Below are 15,855 nucleotides of genomic sequence, written 5' to 3'. Positions count from 1 at the left end.
CCCACCCCAAACTCCGCTCTAATCATTTTTGTTTTGTTATGCTCTTGCCGTAGCATAAGCTACGTCACTCTGTTGTGCACTCTGACAAAGGAAGGTTCAGACTTGGAGATAGCTTCAACATGTTTATTAAACTGTTAACGATTCTCCTACTTGGATTCGACTCTCCTGTTAATCCTGCTATAGCTACTCAGACTGACGAACCAATCTGCTACAATCCACGTGATGGGTGTGATGTGTTTCAAATTAACCCTGCGTACTCACTGAGAGTCTCCACTGGAAAGAGGAAGATCATGTGTTCTGGGTACTCTTATTTGGGTTGGTGTAATGCCCCCCTGTGGTAGTGTCATCTCTGTGTGTATCGTGAATACCCATTGGTTATGTCCTATCTTACTGACCTATTGGTTGAATGTCCGAGTGTCATGTCTCTGGTGCTCCCTCTAGTGTCTAGCTAGTCTACGTGTATTTACATTCACCCCTTGTGTATTTACAGTGATGCATATCACCGCAATTTTTAATATTTTTATGTCTGCTAAAGAGAAATATTAAAAGATAATCACAAAATAAACTAATCGCTTTTAATGTCAATGACTTTTCTTCAACGTTGTACACCGTGATATCCTGAACATTGATCTTCAATTCGTGGAGACTCTGGGCTAATCCTGGAGCATTAGCAACCCTTCCCTCCTTTTTTAGCTGATCCTCCAACCCTAACTCTTTGATCAAGATTTTGGTCAAATGCCTGAAGATCTCCTTATGTGTGTGAGTATCAAATTCTGCCCGATAATGTTCCAGTGTCACACCTCGGCTTGTTCCTTGGCTACATTCACGGTGCTATATAAATGAAAGTTGGTGTTGAGGCAGCCAGGAATACAAAGAGACAGATAAAGGATACCGAAAGACAGAGCGAGCTGAGATAAACAGAGGGAAGATGGACAGTGATGAAAAATGGTTTGAGTCGCATAGTGTAAAGCAAAGAGAGAGGGGAGAGAAAAGAATCTGCGTAAATATTTAAATAGGCGAGAGATAAATAAATCAGCCATTTGGATGTAATCAAGCGTATTGCAATAGAACAGCCCAAGTAACAATCCTAAGCTTTAACACCCCTTTGCTCGGTGCAAACAATCTGCCTTAAATCAATTTGATTTATCACAGAGCTCTTGCAAGTAAATCCACTGCAAAGGGTGCTTCAGTGGAAAGCAAATATTGTAATTTGAGTAATAAAGTCTATCTGCAGTTTGCTGACTGAGCTCCAATCTTTGTAAAGGTGTGTGTGCACACGGGGGGGAGAACATCTGATTGTTATTCATGAAACGGTGAGTTATTCATATTAGTGCAAACAAGCTATTCGACTTGCTTATATTTGGAGTGTCAATCATTTTAGTGAATACAAGATTTGTACTTGACAAACTGGAGTGAGCAACTTGCTTGACAAATTGTACCCAAAGTCAAATCTGACAGCCTTTTTGTGATTAATGGCCTGATTATGGGAGCATTTTTTCTTTTACACACATATTGAATTTGCATTACATAAAGATGGAAATTGTTGCCATCGTGCAGGCACAGAGGGGGAAATGGATGTCATTTAGTCGGGAGATGTTGTATATTCTTATTCCAGAAATAATAATAATCTTTATTGACACAAGTAGGCTTACATTGCAATGAAGTTACTGTGAAAAGCGCCTAGTCGCCACACTCTGGCACCTGTTCGGGTACACAGTGTGTCCAAATTACCTAACAAGCTCGTCTTTAGGGACTTGTGGGAGGAAACCAGAGCGCCCAGAGGAAACCAACACAGACACGGGGAGAACGTGCAGACTCCACACAGACAGTGACCCCAGACGGGAATCGAACCTGTGCCCCTGGCACTGTGAGAGGCCTATTGGAGATCTGGGTAGCTTTGGGCATGGTGCCTCGCATTTATTGTCGTCACCACATTCGGGCCAACGCTTAGCTCGGAACTTTTAATGGAGCTTTGAGGTCAGCAGGTCAGCAGCATGTTAACATCGGAACACAATTGGGCCACTCAGCCCGTCAAACCTATTCCGAGCTCGGCTAAGGTGTCAGCCACGGGTCCTTCAGTGACTCCTCACTTCTGAGACAGGAAGATCGTAGGTTCGATTCTACTGTCTCAACGCGAGCATCAGATCTACGCCGATGCGATCAGTGCGGTGCCAGGGAAAGGTTGGAGGTAGCGTCTTTCAGAGAAATCATTATTCTAAGTCTCATCTGGCCTCTAAGGCTGAGGTAAAAGGTCCCGCAGCATTATTTGGAAGAAGGAGTTTAAGTCAAGATTTACCCCTCGTCCAAAATCATTGAAATAGTTTATTTGATCTTTATCGCATTTCTTGTGCATGAATCGGCGTGATAGTTTTGTTTCAATATTACCACAGAAAATGTGAGAAGTTTGTGCTTTGATACAGTGTTGATTACAGAAACACCAAATTTCAGCTGCTTCTAAGATTCTATTGCTGGCGTTTGTAAACAGCAAGTCCCGGCATTCATGGTGAATGCTCAGTTTTGTTATTCATCCCTCTTTCAATTGGTGGTGCAGAACATGACTGTTGCTAAAAAGAGAGACATGTTGCCAAAGCTTTTCATCTCGCACTGATCAGGACAAACACAAGAAAGCCAAATTTCAAACAGTCACAACAGTTCATACTGCGGGAGAAAAGGGTACTGATTGGTTGGGAAGTCAACTCTGATTGGTCAAGTTGTTTTGCCATGGAGAAAGCAACAGAACAACGATCGGCTCCCCAAGCTCCCGGGCAATTGAAAAAAGGTGCAAGGTTAGAACATATTCCTTTTGTTTGCAGAGAACTGGTCCCTGCGAGTGAATGTGTGCCACTTCCAGCAAGTGTAAATAAGACCTTGTTACGAGATTGATGGATCATTTTAAATTGGTTGCTGGTGTAGCTTTTCTCCTGTGGCGCAAATAGTTGTGATCATTTGAAATTTGGTTTTCATGCATGTGTCCTGATAAGTGCAAAACGAAAAGCTTCACAAATGTGTCCCTCTTTCAGCAATAATACCTCTTTGTCCTTCCTGCTGAAGCGTGCTTCTTCATTGAGTTCTTTCCAATACTTTCAAGGGTTTGAAATTGCTTGGCACGCCACTCTTAATGAGTTTGGAAAATCTTTCTAATCACCATTACCAAAGACATTAATTCAGTGTCAATCTAACGGGTTAATGACTTAATTAAAAGAGCAATCAGAGAAATTTTGCCCGAGTCTGTTTGTCAATTTCAACATAATAAGACATTCATTTCCATTCCATGATGTTTCTGCGAAAAGAGAGTTTCCACTCAAGTGTCCCTTCGCTCTTCCAACCATCTGAGGCTGAGCGCAGTGCATGGTGTGAGAAAGAAAGACTTGGATTTATATAGCTTCTTTCATACCCTCAGGTCACCCGAAGGCATTTCACAGGCAATTAAACATTTTTGAACGAATGTTCACTGTTGTGGAAATTGCAGCTGCCAATTCGTGCACACAGCCAGGGCACACGCGCACCAAAGAGATGATGTTGTTTGGTTGAGGGAGAAATCCCCTCTTGGTCTTTGAAGATAATGCCCCGGGATCTTTAAAGTTTGTCTGGGAGGGAGGTTCAGGTCTCAGTAAACGTCTCAGATTGAGAAGCTGGCCATTTAGTACTGGAGAAATGTCTTCACTCGGGGCAGGAGAGGGGTTGTGAATCTCCTTCCCTTCCCCAGGGTGGTGGGTGCCCGATGATTGAGTATATTCAAGACCGAGAGCTGTTGGTATTTGGATATTAGTAATAATCTTTACTAGTGTCACAAATTAGTGGCTGGTTTAGTACAGTGGGTTAAATCGCTGGCTTGTAATGCAGAACACAGCCAGCAGCCCGGGTTCAATTCCCGTACCAGCCTCCCCGAACAGGCATCGGAATGTGGCGACTAAGGGCTTTTCACAGTAACTTCATTGAAGCCTACTTGTGACAATAAGCGATTATTATTAAGCAGGCTTACATTAACACTGCAATGAAGTTACTGTGAAAATCCCCCAGTAGCCACGTTCCGGCGCCTGTTCGGGTACACTGAGGGAGAATTCAGAATGTCTAATTCGCCTAACAGCATGTCTTCCTGGACGTGTGGTAGGAAACCGGAGCACCCGGAGGAATCCCACGTAGACACGGGGAGAACCTGCAGATTCCGCACAGACAGGGACCCAAGCCAGAAATTGAACCGGGTCCTGGATCATAGATCATGGAATTTACAATGCAGAAGGAGGCAATCAAGTCTGCACCGGCTAAATGGAAAGATCACCCTATCTAAGCCCACATCCCCATCTTATCCCTGTAACCCAGTAAACCCATCTAACCCTTTTGGACACTAAGGGCAATTTTGCATGGCCAATCCACCTCACCTGCACATCTTTGGACTGTCTCTGGTGCTGTGAAGTCACAGTGCTAACCACTTGCTGCCCAAGAGGTGCTCAAGAGATATAGGGACGGTACAGGAAGATGGAATTGAGGTGAAAGGTCAGTCAGTCTATTAGAATAGATGGCATTGAGGTGCGTAGGGAAGAAGTGTTGGCAATTCTGGACAAGGTGAAAATAGATAAGTCCCCGGGGCCGGATGGGATTTATCCTAGGATTCTCTGGGAAGCCAGGGAAGAGATTGCTGAGCCTTTGGCTTTGATTTTTAGGTCATCATTGGCTACAGGAATAGTGCCAGAGGACTGGAGGATAGCAAATGTGGTCCCTTTGTTCAAGAAGGGGAGTAGAGATAACCCCGGTAACTATAGGCTGGTGAGCCTAACGTCTGTGGTGGGTAAGGTCTTGGAGAGGATTATAAAAGATACGATTTATAATCATCTAGATAGGAATAATATGATTAGGGATAGTTAGCATGGTTTTGTGAAGGGTAGGTCATGCCTCACAAACCTTATCGAGTTCTTTGAGAAGGTGACTGAACAGGTAGACGAGGGTAGAGCAGTTGATGTGGTGTATATGGATTTCAGTAAAGCGTTTGATAAGGTTCCCCACGGTCGGCTATTGCAGAAAATACGGAGGCTGGGGATTGAGGGTGATTTAGAGATGTGGATCAGAAATTGGCTAGTTGAAAGAAGACAGAGAGTGGTAGTTGATGGGAAATATTCAGAATGGAGTTCAGTTACGAGTGGCGTACCACAAGGATCTGTTCTGGGGCCGTTGCTGTTTGTCATTTTTATAAATGACCTAGAGGAGGGCGCAGAAGGATGGGTGAGTAAATTTGCAGACGACACTAAAGTCGGTGGAGTTGTAGACAGTGCGGAAGGATGTTGCAGGTTACAGAGGGACATAGATAAGCTGCAGAGCTGGGCTGAGAGGTGGCAAATGGAGTTTAATGTGGAGAAGTGTGAGGTGATTCACTTTGGAAAGAATAACAGGAATGCGGAATATTTGGCTAATGGTAAAATTCTTGGTAGTGTGGATGAGCAGAGGGATCTCGGTGTCCATGTACATAGATCCCTGAAAGTTGCCACCCAGGTTGATAGGGTTGTGAAGAAGGCCTATGGTGTGTTGGCCTTTATTGGTAGAGGGATTGAGTTCCGGAGCCATGAGGTCATGTTGCAGTTGTACAAAACTCTAGTACGGCCGCATTTGGAGTATTGCGTACAGTTCTGGTCGCCTCATTATAGGAAGGACGTGGAAGCTTTGGAACGGGTGCAGAGGAGATTTACCAGGATGTTGCCTGGTATGGAGGGAAAATCTTATGAGGAAAGGCTGATGGACTTGAGGTTGTTTTCGTTAGAGAGAAGAAGGTTAAGAGGTGACTTAATAGAGGCATACAAAATGATCAGAGGGTTAGATAGGGTGGATAGCGAGAGCCTTCTCCCGCGGATGGGGGTGGCTAGCACGAGGGGACATAGCCTTAAATTGAGGGGTAATAGATATAGGACAGAGGTCAGAGGAGGGTTTTTTACGCAAAGAGTGGTCAGGCCGTGGAATGCCCTACCTGCAACAGTAGTGAACTCGCCAACATTGAGGGCATTTAAAAGTTTATTGGATAAGCATATGGATGATAAGGGCATAGTGTAGGTTAGATGGCCTTTAGTTTTTTTTTCCATGTCGGTGCAACATCGAGGGCCGAAGGGCCTGTACTGCACTGTATCGTTCTATGTTCTATGTTCTATGATACTTATTGAATGGGGAGATGGCAGTGCAGTGGAATTATCACTGGATGTATAACCCAGAGACCTGGAGTAATGCTCTGGGGACCCCGGTTCGAATCTTAACACAGCAGATGGTGAAATTTGAATTAAATAAAAATCTGGAATTCAAAAATCTAATGATGACCATGAAACCATTGATGTGAAAACCAATCTGTTTTTTCCCTTTCGGGAAGAAAATCCTTCTCTGGTCTGGCAATGTGGGTCTTGAGTGCTCTTTGGAATCCTGGAGAGCCATTCAGATCACATGCAATTAGGGATAAATGCTGGCCCAATCAGTGTTGCCCACTTTCCATGAATGATTTAAAAGTAAGCACTCTTATGGTCTACTCCAGCTGCTATTTCTTATGTTCCCATCTGAAAGGCAGCATCTTTGACAGTACAGTACTCTCAGACTGTTGGCCGAGTTGCTAATGTCTCTGAACGATTGAAATAATGAAACAAAAAATTAATGTCCCATGGGATGTGCTGGTAAACGCAGAGTTTGTTGACGTCCCAAATTGCCCTTGAACTGAGTGGCTCGCTGGGCCATTTCAGAGGGCAGTTGAGAGTCAACCACATTGCTGAGGGTCTGGAGTCACATGTAGGCCAACTTTCCTTCCCAAGTCAGATGGCTTTTTATGACAATTGATGTAGTCTGATGGTCAGTATTACTGAGAGAGAGAGAGAGAAAGAACTTGCGTCTGTATCCCTTTTCACAATCGCCAGACATATTAAGCGCTAACAGGTAATCAAGTACTTTTGGAAGTGTAGTCACTGTTGTGATGTCGGAAATGCAGCAGTTAATGCAGAGTAAACTGACTCAAGCGGCAAAGTGATAATGGCCACTTAATCTGTTCATCTTTCTGATGTCGATTTTGGTATGAATATCGGCCAGCGCGCCAGTGATAACTCCCCTGCTCCTCTTCAAAATATTGCCACGGGATCTTTTACACCCACCCGAGCAGGCAGGCGAGGCATCGCTTAACATCTCACCCACAGTGCAGCATTCCCCTCAGTACTGCATTGGGAGAGTCGGTGCAGATTTTTATAATCAAGTCTTGGGCATGAACCTTGCGACTCAGAGACAGAGTGCTGCCCACTGAGGAACAGCTGGAAGCCACATCAGCTGGCTCTGACCTACTGGCAATAGATAATAATGGTGTCATCGCAGCTGGTTGGATTTCAAACTTCGACAACAGACTAAATGAAAATCTATTAAGCGCAGTTATAACCTGCCCGGATCCTATTGGACAATTGGTTGCCCGATATAACTTGGGGAATATGAGCTCCTCCAATGAGAGGGGGGGGGGGGGGGGGGGGGGGGGGGGGGCAATCAATAGCAATGCAGCTGTATAAATAGAGCTGGCCAGTCTGGTACCAGCTAGGGAAGGAACCAGTAGTGGACTACCGCCCCTGTACATATTCTTGCAAATAAAGTTACATCCTGTTTGACTCTACAAACTCGTGCTGGATTCTTCGTGGCCCTTACAAAATGCGAGACCTCAGTTCGTTACTAGCAGGAAGAGACAGGAGCAAAGCAAACGCAGCCTACAACAAAACTGCAGAACATGCCCAGATGGGAGTGCTCATACATAAATCCAATTATAACAATCCAGCTAGACTTGTATGAAGAAAATAATTAAGTTGTATTTGGCTTCTGAAAGTTCAATGTGTTTTTATTGCTCAGAGCCATCGAGGAAATATTATTTCATAAGCGTGCAGGAAGAACCATGAAAAATACCCACAAGTGTTCCCCTGCACCAATAAATATTGGCATCATCAGCTTTGCCAGTGTGCTCAAGTGCAGTAAGTCTGTTATTCACAAAGCTTTCACTTAGTTTTTTTTTTACTAAGGGGCAATATAACGTGGCCAATTCACCTATCCTGCACATCTTTGGGTTGTGGGGGTGAGACCCGTGCAGACACGGGGAGAATGTGCAAACTCCACATAGACAGGGACCCAGCGCTGGGATCAAACCCGTGTCCTCAGTGCCATGAGGTAGCAGTGCTAACCACTGCGCCATCATGGCGTCCGAGCCTTCGCTTTGTGTCTGTTTTTTTTTTCCTTTCTCAAATTGTCCTGAAGTACCATTGCAAGGATTTAATTGTCATGCTCCCCCAGCACTTCCTCATACTTCACCCAGATAGCCCATCTGCCAGAGGGAGCAGTGAATGTTGGCAATACACCAGACCATCAGAGCCCAACCCTTTCTTTTCATTCATTCTTGAGATAGGGGCGTCGTAACAGTTCCAGCATTTATTTTCCACCCCTCATTGCCCCTGAGATCGGGCTGGTGAGCTGCCTTCTTGAACTGCTGCAGTCCATGTGGTGCAAGTACACCTACAGTGCTGTTAGGGAGGGAGTTCCAGGATGTTGCCCCAGCGACAGGGATATATTTCCAAGTCAGGATAGTGAGTTATTTGAAGGGTTGTGTCCACTGCCCTTGATCTTCTAGGTGATAGTGGTTGAAGGTTTGGAAGGTACTGTCGAAGGGGCCTTAGCGAGTTACTGCAATGCATCTTGTAGATGCCGCACACTGCTGTCACTATTTTCTGGTGGAGGAGAAAGTAAATGTTTAAGGTAATGGATGGGGTACCAATCAAGTCGGCTGCATTATCCTGGATGATATTGAGTGTTTGAGTTTTCCATCACATTCTTGGCTCCGATTTGAACGTGAAGGTGGGGAGTATTATTTGGACGTAAACGTGGGGGGTGCTTTTCACAGTAGCTTTATTGAAACCTATTTGTGACAATAAGTGATTATTATTATTGGGAAATTTGCAGACAACACAAAGATTGGCCAAGTGGTGGATAGTGGAGAGAACAGCTATAATCTTCAAAATGATATGGATGGATTGGTGGAGTGGGCGATAAAGTGGCAGATGCAATTTAACACAGGGAATTGTTAGGTCATTCATTTAGGGATGTCAAACAGTTGTAGGGAGTACACAATAAATGGGAATATACTAAGGGGGGTCGATGAAGTGAGAGGTCTGGCGTACAGGTACACAGGTCCCTGAAGGCAGCAGTTCAAATAGACAAGGTTGTTAAGGAAGCATATGGAATGCTCTCCTTCATTGGCAGAGATAATGAATGTAAAAGTAAGGATATAATGTTAGAATTGTATAAAACACTGGGGAGGCCCCAACTGGAGTATTGTGTGCAGCTCTGGTCGCCACATTACAGGAAGGATGTAATTGCTCTGGAGAGAATGCAGAGGAGGTTTACAAGAATGTTGCCAGGGCTAGAAAAGTGTGGCTACGAGGAGAGATTGGATAGGTTGGGGTTATTTTCCTTGGAACAAAGAAGGCTGAGGGATGACTTGATTGAGGTGGACAAAATTATGAGGGGAAGAGATAGGGTGGGCAGGATAAAATTGTTTCCCTTGGTGGAGAATTTTAGAACCAGGGGACATTGATTCAAGATACGTGGCAGAAGGTGTAGAGGGGACACGAGGAAAAACATTTTTGCGGAGAGGGTAGTGGGAGTAGGAATTCACTGCCCGAGTCGGTGGTGGAGGCAGAGACCTTAAACTCTTTTAAAAAGTACCTGGATCTGAACCTTAAGTGCTCTGAACTACAGTTATGGACCAGCTGCAGGAAGGTGGGATTAGAAAGGACACCTGGGTGTCCTCAGCCTGACATGGCCAAGATGGGCTGAATGGCCTCCTGTGCTGTACCTTTTCAATGATTCTATGACTTGTGCCTTATAGATGGTGGTCAGGCTTTGGGGAGCCATTACTCTCTGCAGAATTCTTAGAATCATAGAATTTACAGTGCAGAATTAGGCCATTTGGCCCATCGAGTCTGCACCAGCTCTTGGAACGAGCACTCTACCCAAGACCCATACATCCACCCTATCCCCGTAACCCAGTAACCCCACCCAACCTTTTTTTTGGACATTAAGGGCAATTTAGCATGGCCAGTCCAACTAACCTGCACGACATTGGACTGTGGGAGGAACCCGGAGCACCCGGAGGAAACCCACGTAGACACGGGGAGAACGTGCAGACTCCGCACAGACAGTGACCCAAGCCGGGAATCGATCCTGGGACCCTGGAACTGTGAAGCGACCGTGTAACCACTGTGCTACCGTGCTTGCCAGCCTTTATCCTGCACTTGTGCCACAATATTTATAAGACTGGCCCAATTCAGTATCTGGCCCATCCTCCAACCCGCCCATCCATTTACCAGTTAAATAACATAAGAGATGCGACTCTCTTTTATTATTTTCCCCTCCAAGCTGTTCTGACCAGCACCTTCTGTCAGGTCTGGGGCTTCTTCACACTGGTGAACATGGCTGTCTGAGGTTAGCATGTCAGTTCTAGATGGACATGGTCCTAAAGGTTCCATCACATGACCTGATGCCCACAACTGCCCCTCCCCCATGTGCTGTAACCATTGCACATCTATACGTCCATCCTCACAGTGCACACTACCTTCCCACGGCCAATGGACAGTGAATCGATTTCCTGTTACCTAGTTTGGATGCTTGATTCTTCTTTGTTTCTTTCTCACTGCCAATGTTTTTGTAATATTGGGCAAAAGCCTGAGAAGAAAATGAAAAAAAGCACTTGTTTTTTCTCCCCCATTATTTTTCTACTGACATGCCTTGCAGCAGTGTCCTGAACATTAATTTTCAATTCTTGGCATTACCAGGATTTCCTAACGGGATGACCTCCTGTTAAGATACCAGACCAGAATCCAATATTTGTTAGGTTACCGGGCGAGAAACTCAAACAAGTATTTTAAATTTGTTAAACTGAGGGGAAAGTGTATTTCACCCCAGGAGTGATGACTCTGACGAATAGGTATCTTCTATGCTCAAACAAAATTCAATTTAAGGACAGAATTAACTGCATTAGCATCAAATAAATAGCTAACTAAAAGGAAAAACTTGAACTTACTCTCTACACCTGCTGCTAATTCCAATTAAGCAACCCCATGCAGTTCAAATGCTACCTATAAATAAAGTTAACAAATTAGATTACTTACTTAGCTGTGTAGAGATGTTGGAGAGAGACCCATTTAGGAGCAGGTCCAGTACCCTTCTGTCTTGTCAGATTCAAATCCGTTGGAAAACTGCTGTTCAACTTGAAATCTTATAACAGACTGCAAAACGACAGACAGACCTGGGCTGGGATTCTCCCCTACCCGGCGGGGCGGGGGGTCCTGGCGTTGTGGAGTGGCTAGAACCACTACAGCATCGGGTTCCGCACCTTTAGGGGCTCGGCCCGCGCCGGAGTGGTTCCCACTCCGCCGGCCGGCGCGAACGGCATTTGGCGCCCCGCCAGCAGGGGCCGAAAGCCCTTCGCCGGCTGGCGGAAGTCCGCGCATGCGCCGGTGCGTCAGCGGCTGCTGATGTCATACCGGCACATGCGCTGGGGAGGGGGTCTCTTCCCCCCCCCGCCATGGTGAATGCCATGGCGGGGCGGAAGAAAAAGAGTGCCCCCATGGCACAGACCCGATCGGTGGGCCCTGATTGCGGGCCAGGCCACTGTGGGGGCACCCCCCGGGGCTAGATCGCCCCGCGCCCCCCACCCAGGACCCCGGCGCCCGCCCACGCCGCCAATCCCCCCGGCAACAGACGTGCTTTGATTCCCGCCGGCGGGAAAGGCCTGACAGCGGCGGGACTTCGGCCCATCGCGGGCTGGAGAATTGCCGCGGGGGGGGGGGGGGGGGGGGGGGGGCCTGCCGACCGGCACAGCGCGATTCCTGCCCCCGCCGATCCCCGGGTGGCGGAGAATTCTGGCTACGGTGGGGGCGGGATTGACGCCGTCCCCAGGCGATTCTCCGACCCTCCGGGGGTCGGAGAATTCCGCCCCTGGTTCCTCCCATCAATTACACCATCCCACTAAGTTCCACTTACTTAGCTAAGACTAAATACAATCCTTCATACATTATCTACACTCCCGGGAACAATCCAAAATATAAACAATATTCCATTTGCCCTTTATCTGTAACCAAGTAAATGGTTGGAATGAATGATTAGCTCACCTTTTACAACTTTTTAATTACAGTTTTACTAGCCGCACTGCCTGGATGTTTTTGTTAAATGTCCCAACTTTGATTTTATTCAAAATAAACAATTTGGAATACAAAATATCACATGGCTGCCACCCTCAAGGACAGTAAATGTTAAATTGTTAAAACTGCCGGTTCTTTTCTTAGCGATCGTCCCTGTATTTATTTTTGCTTTCAGCCTCAGCTGTTCCTTTTTGTTAAGAGTTTTTTCGCAAACCGCATGATCCTCAGGAACTTGAGATCAAATGCTTTCCGTGGTTCAAATCGATAAAACTTGGGGATTTAGATCCCTGTCCTGTGCCACTCGCTGGACTGATTGTGGTTGGTGTGATTCTTGGACTTGGGCCCATGTCTCTTACCTGACCGTCTGAGACCTGCTCTCCCACGACCAGTGGCTAACTGGAAAAGCGCCTTCATTTATTTTAAACCATGGTTTTTAATAACATTACTGCAACAGAATATAACATGTAATATGTAACAATTTCTATATTCATCACACTCCTTTGATTACTCCCCCTTGAGAATTTTCTGGCTGCTTTGATGGGCAATTGTTCCTTTAAGACTTTCCATCCTTTCCATCCAGTGCAACCTTTCTTACTTCTCTAATTTCATCAGTAAAGCTCCGCTCAATGCTGCACCTCAGGTCTGAAAGCTTTTCCCCTTTTTAGTTCCTGCAAACCTCTCCATCCCGCAAACACACCTCAGAAACTTTAGTTTATGCAGCCCCTGCAATGTAAAGAAAATTAGATAGATTAAGTAAATGCTTGAAGTGCATGAATTATCAGAGCGATGAGGCAAAGAGCAGAGAGGAATGGGTCTAATTGGCTGTCTGTCTCAAAGGGGCCGGCACAGGTAGGATGGGCTGAATGGCCTTCCTCTGGTCTGTATGATGCTATGGGCAGCACGGTAGCATGGTAGCTAGCACAGTTGCTTCAAAGCTCCAGGGTCCCAGGTTCAATTCCCGGCTTGGGTCACTGTCTGTGCGGAGTCTGCACTTTCTCCCTGTGTCTACGTGGGTTTCATTTCATTTCATTTTTCATTTCCTCCGGGTGCTCCAGTTTCCTCCCACAGTTCAAAAATGTGCAGGGTAGGTGGATTGGCTATGCTAAATTGCCCCTTAGTGTCCAAAAAAGGTGAGGTGGGGTTACTGGGTTACGGGGGTAGGTTGGAAGTATGGGCTTAAGTGGGGGGTCTCTTTCCGAGGGCTGGTGCAGACTCGATGGGCCGAATGGCCTCCTTCTGCACTGTAAATTCTATGAGATTCTACGAGATGATTTGATGATATCCTCTGACTCAGAGAGGAGAGTTCCACCAACTAAACCAAACTGCAAATCAGAAGCAGAGGTCTGTTGGCTCTCTCCCCAACTTCATTGACCTCGGAGCCTAATTGAGTATTTGAGTGATACTTTTCTTATGGCCCCATTGGACTTTGCAATTTCCAATGTGGAACTGCTCAATGCAAACTAGGAATGTCTCATTTACAATGTGTGCTATGCTGACATCTTTTGGGGAGCTGTGATAACACTACTGCCGTTTGCCTCAGCACCCTGGACTGGGATTAACTGTCTAGTCTCTTACACTCAGCGGAGGCTAGCAATTGCTGAGCCTTACTGGGCAATGTCCTGCCGACATGTCACTGACTGATTCCTCCTTGCTTCCTTTAACTCTGCAGCATTGAATGAACCCACCATTGACTATGGATTTCAGCGGCTACAAAAAGTGATCCCACGGCACCCTGGCGACCCTGAGCGATTACCCAAGGTTAGATTTTTTATGTATGTGATCTTTCATTTGCTAAAGAAAGAGCATTTAAAGTATTAAGGTGAACAGGGCATTATAATAGTAATCGAACCTTTGGAACGTCATCAGTCACTGAGACAACACTGAGACTAGAGCAATCATTTGTGGATTGTTCATACATTAGGATGAATGATGGTACTTTGGGGTGAAAAGATATATTGTAGTATATAGTGATACATTGGCGTGAAGGGTTCATTGGGGTGTATGATGGTACATTGGGGTGTATGATGGTACATTGGGGTGCATGATGGTACATTGGGATGAAAGGGTAATAATTGGATTAAAAAGAGGCCCTGCAGCAACCCCCCAGAATTGAAGTATCTGGGCATTAGCTGAATCCATTGCCAAACTGCCACATTCCCACCAGACCTGCATTGGGGTTGTGCTGGGTTGGCTACACATGCATATACTCAATGTGCACACACATAATCTCAAAGTCCCAAAGTTGTGATTCCCGAGATCACGCAGCACAAATAACCATGTGGAAGTCCGTGCAGGGTGGGAGTACTCTTCAGTTCTACTTTGGAGCAGCCTCAGGATTTTATGGGCTGCCAAGCTTGGACTCCTTGGAGACACTTGGCTTTCCCGGAAAAGCATTTTGACTTCATGAAATCATACAGTTCAGGAGGCTTTATGGCCCAGTATACCCATGCCAGCTCTCAGGAAGAGCGATCGGTTGAACATCATCATTGCCCCCCCTCCTCCCTCCCAACAACCCCACCCACCCACCACCACCACCAACAGCACATTCCATTGTCTTCATAAATTCTCTTTAGCTCCCTTTCTGGTTCTTTTGATTTCTTTTTCTAACCGCCTGATCTCCATTTTCCTACCAGTGAAAACCGCTTCTCTTTATTTTCACAAATCAAACATGCTATTAAAATGCCCTTTACCTTTTCTATTCCAAGGGAGAAAATCCCGATTCCTCTCTTCACCTCACCAACCAACTGGAGTTTCTCCTCTATCTAGCATTCAGTCACAGTGCGGGGTCCCCAATTCAGTTCTAGTCTCTGCTAAGCCATGTGCAGTGGAGCCTGTAGCCCCAGAAGGAACTCTCCAGGTTCATCGAACCTGGGGCCAGGACACAGAGGTGACTTCTATCACATCAGCCCGTCTATCCAGCACAGTAGAACAAGTGGATAGCACTGTGGCTTCACAGCACCAGGGTCCCAGGTTCGATTCCCCGCTGGGTTACTGTCTGTGCGGAGTCTGCATGTTCTCCCCGTGTCTGCGTGGGTTTCCTCCGGGTGCTCCGGTTTCCTCCCACAGTCCAAAGCCGTGCAGATTAGGTGGATTGGCCATGCTAAATTGCTCTTAGTGTCCAAAAAGGTTAGAAGGGGTTATTGGGTTACGGGGATAGGGTGGAAGTGAGGGCTTAAGTGGGTCGGTGCAGACTTGATGGGCCGAATGGCCTCCTTCTGCACTGTATGTTCTGTGTTCTATCCGCTCGGGTGGATGTTAAAGATCCCACAGCACTATATCGAAGGAGAATAAGGAAGTTCTGCATGGTGTCCTGGCCAATATTTATCCTTCAACTAACATCACTCAAAGAAGATTATCGGGTCTTTCTCGCATTGTCGCCGGTGGGATCTTGCTCTGTGCAAATTGGCTGCTGCAATTCCCAACATTCATTTATTTTTAAATTGGAATTTTAGCGTGGCCAGTCCACCTACCCAGCACATCTTTTTGGGTTGTGGGGGTGAGACCCACGCAATCACGGGAAGAATGTGCAAACTCCAAGCAGACAGTGACCCAGGGCCAGGGTCAAACCCTGGTCCTCGGCGCTGTGAGGCAGCAGTGCCAACATGCCGCCCTTAATTCCCACCATTAAATAGGGGATGAAAATTAGGAGTACGACAGAATGCTAACCGGAAAATGTCAA

General features: G+C 46.2%; 1 protein-coding gene across 5 annotated transcripts in view; it reads left to right on the top strand.

The window, feature by feature from the left end:
* LOC119963843 (transcription factor COE3-like) overlaps positions 1 to 15,855 on the top strand; it is a 519,394-nt gene that overhangs the window by 427,164 nt on the left and 76,375 nt on the right. For all 5 annotated transcript variants that reach the window (XM_038793191.1, XM_038793187.1, XM_038793188.1 and 2 more), the window contains exon 11: positions 13,846 to 13,934. In XM_038793191.1, the coding sequence (XP_038649119.1) occupies positions 13,846 to 13,934 (89 nt within the window). The remainder of the gene's footprint in view (positions 1 to 13,845; positions 13,935 to 15,855) is intronic.

The sequence above is a fragment of the Scyliorhinus canicula genome, chromosome 3 (genome assembly GCF_902713615.1).
Source record: "Scyliorhinus canicula chromosome 3, sScyCan1.1, whole genome shotgun sequence".
NCBI classification, from domain to species: domain Eukaryota; kingdom Metazoa; phylum Chordata; class Chondrichthyes; order Carcharhiniformes; family Scyliorhinidae; genus Scyliorhinus; species Scyliorhinus canicula.
This window is presented reverse-complemented; position numbering and strand designations above follow the sequence as displayed.